Source organism: Thermobia domestica, chromosome 12 (assembly GCF_964235325.1).
Source record: "Thermobia domestica chromosome 12, izTheDome1.hap1.1, whole genome shotgun sequence".
In the NCBI taxonomy this organism is placed as follows: Eukaryota; Metazoa; Arthropoda; class Insecta; order Zygentoma; family Lepismatidae; genus Thermobia; species Thermobia domestica.
Genome location: NC_137465.1, coordinates 135,181,945 through 135,184,568, shown reverse-complemented (window position 1 = coordinate 135,184,568; position 2,624 = coordinate 135,181,945). Strand labels below are relative to the sequence as shown.

At 38.2% G+C, this 2,624-nt stretch overlaps 1 protein-coding gene across 1 annotated transcript; it reads left to right on the top strand.

Annotated features, from left to right (window-relative positions):
- Window positions 1-758: 758 nt before the first annotated feature.
- Window positions 759-1,859, top strand: LOC145666118 (uncharacterized). The gene has a single exon (XM_081733206.1). It carries the CDS (start codon window positions 759-761, stop codon window positions 1,857-1,859), a length of 1,101 nt encoding a protein of 366 aa, XP_081589332.1.
- Window positions 1,860-2,624: the final 765 nt, after the last annotated feature.

Sequence of the window (2,624 nt, the reverse complement as noted above, 5' to 3'; positions counted from 1 at the left end):
ATGGGCATTTTAGCGGAAGAGCTGCTATCGTCACTGGCGGGTTGCCAGCGGAAAAGAGCTACAAAACAGTATAAGCTGGCAACGCCCATTTTCCGCCTTGACACCGCCCGTGTTGGCGGCCTGGCCGCTGAAGTAGGAGGCGGTGTGCCATCAATAGCGGCAAATTCTGAACGGTGAAGCAGATAGATGAAAGCACAGGTCGGAACTTCTATTAGCGTGAAGCAGACAGACGAAAGCGCAGGTAGCAACATCTACTAGCGTCAAACAGACAGACGAAAACACAGGTAGCAACATCTATTAGCGTCAAGCAGACAGACGAAAGAGCAGGTAGCAACATCTATTAGCGTCAAGCAGACAGACGAAAGCGCAGATAGTGACATTTATTATCGTCAAGCAGACAGACGAAAGAACAGGTAGCAACATCTATTTTCGTCAAATAGACGAATGCGCACGAGTGAAATTTATAAGCGCCAAGCGGAAAGAAAACCGCAGGTAGTGACATCTATTAGCCTGACAGTTTATTATTAGAATTAACGTGATGCACAGACTGAATTGTTTGTTGCTTATTACGAAAAATCTTAAAATTTCCAATTAAAAACACTTTTATTGAAGTGATAGTTAAACAATGAAAATTATTTTAAAATTAGGTAAATGTTCATTTTCCTGGTAACCAATTATTCTATTGAATACCTCCAATAAAAGGGTTTCTCCCAAACGGAATGTCAAAAATTAAAATAATAATTTGATGTGAAGCAATTATGCAAGCATCAGTTGATTCTCGATATGAGAGTATCCAGAATATCGCTGATAACATATGTAGTAATGATTCCGACCTGCAATTACAAGGACTAGAAGCTGCAGATCAGCTGTTAACATCACAAAATAATGATTCCTACCAATATTGGTTCGTCGATTGCTTCACAAAATTAGGTGTCACAGCGAAGTGTATGGAATTCTTGACTTATACCGATAATCAAGATTTACAGCTCCGAGCTTTAACTTTATTGGCCCATATATTAATACCTGGAGTCGAAAAGGAGTGGAATTGTATTCGAGAAAATGGAGGAGTTAGAAAATTCACTGATCTTCTGTCCTCTACACATCAAATAGCAGAACAAGCTCTGTGGTGCTTAGGCACTCTAGCAAGACGCACTGCATGCTTTAGAAAGGAGATGCTTGAAACAGGTGTTATGGACAAAATAAATAGTCTTATGACAGAAGATATTCCGGTAAAATTGTTAAGAATTGTTGTATGGGTAATATGCGGTTTATGTATTAAGGGTAAGAATAACCCCCCGTCATTCGAGGCTGTGGAAACATGTATACCAATATTAAAACAGTTGTTATATTCGGAAGATAATGAAGTAGTCGAAAGAGCATGTTTAGCTGTTTATCGGCTCATACGGAATCATGATTTTATCTTCGTTGATGCAGTTGTAAATGCAGGAATAGTTCCGAAGTTGATAGAGCTACTTAACACAAGAGAGATAGGTATTTTGGACAATGCACTATTGGCGTTATGTAACATATCAGCTGGTGATGACCATCATACCAACGTAGTGATCCAAGCTGGTGTACTCCCTTATACTGCTAGATTCTTAAACCACCCTGACGAAAGTATACGTACAACTGCTCTTTTGATAATTAACAATGCTTGCGTCATGACATTTGCACAAATTCAATTAGTGATTGAAGCTGAACTACTTCCATTGTTGATCCAAGGCCTGAGCAGATATAGTGACAATTGGAAAGCAGAGACAGCTAGAGCCATACGCAACTACATTAGGAATGCGTCAAGTGACCAAATAGTAACACTATGTCAACATAATTTTTTGAAACCTTTTTGTAACTTGCTTTAGAGTAAGAATAATGAACTTCAGTCTTACGTCTTGAGTGGACTAGAATCTTTGCTTCGTTTTGCTAAGTTAATGGGGCAAAATCAGATGGATCAAATGATCCTAATGATTGAAGAATGTGGAGGGCTGGAGAAGATCAAGATGGCCCTTGGAGATGAGAACCCCGCTCTCCAATGGATATGTGGACACATGTTAAATGAATATTTCTTACATATTTTATTTCAATAAACAAAATGTACTATACTATTTATAATTGTATTTTAGATATCAGATAGTATTCTCAATAATAATATTTTATGTATTCCTAAACTTGATGTTAGTTTTTCCTACATCATCCATATCTAACTGGTTGACGAAGATATGGCTGATGATGGCATTTTTGGTAAACGTTTAAAAATGTTAAGCGTTGACGAGTAGCTAAAAATTGTATACATAGCTAGCAACTTCACCATTAAAGTTCTTATTTGTATGCAATCACTGGCTCAGTAAAGTCAGGTGTAAATCTCATTGGCTAAACTAAGAACAGTAGAAGCAGCTTATGGTATCGCAGAAGAGACAGATGATTAGTGAAAGTCGGTAACGTGAAAATGTGGGAGGAAATAGAAGTGCCTCGAGAAAGCCACAGACATGATGTTGTCCAACAGAAACTAACATGTCCTCGTATCGAACTAGAGGCCTTTCGCACCAAAAGTGAACACTCTACTACTTTTACTGACTTTTATTTTGCCTTTCTTATATATGCCATTGTTACCAGACTCATTCACTGAG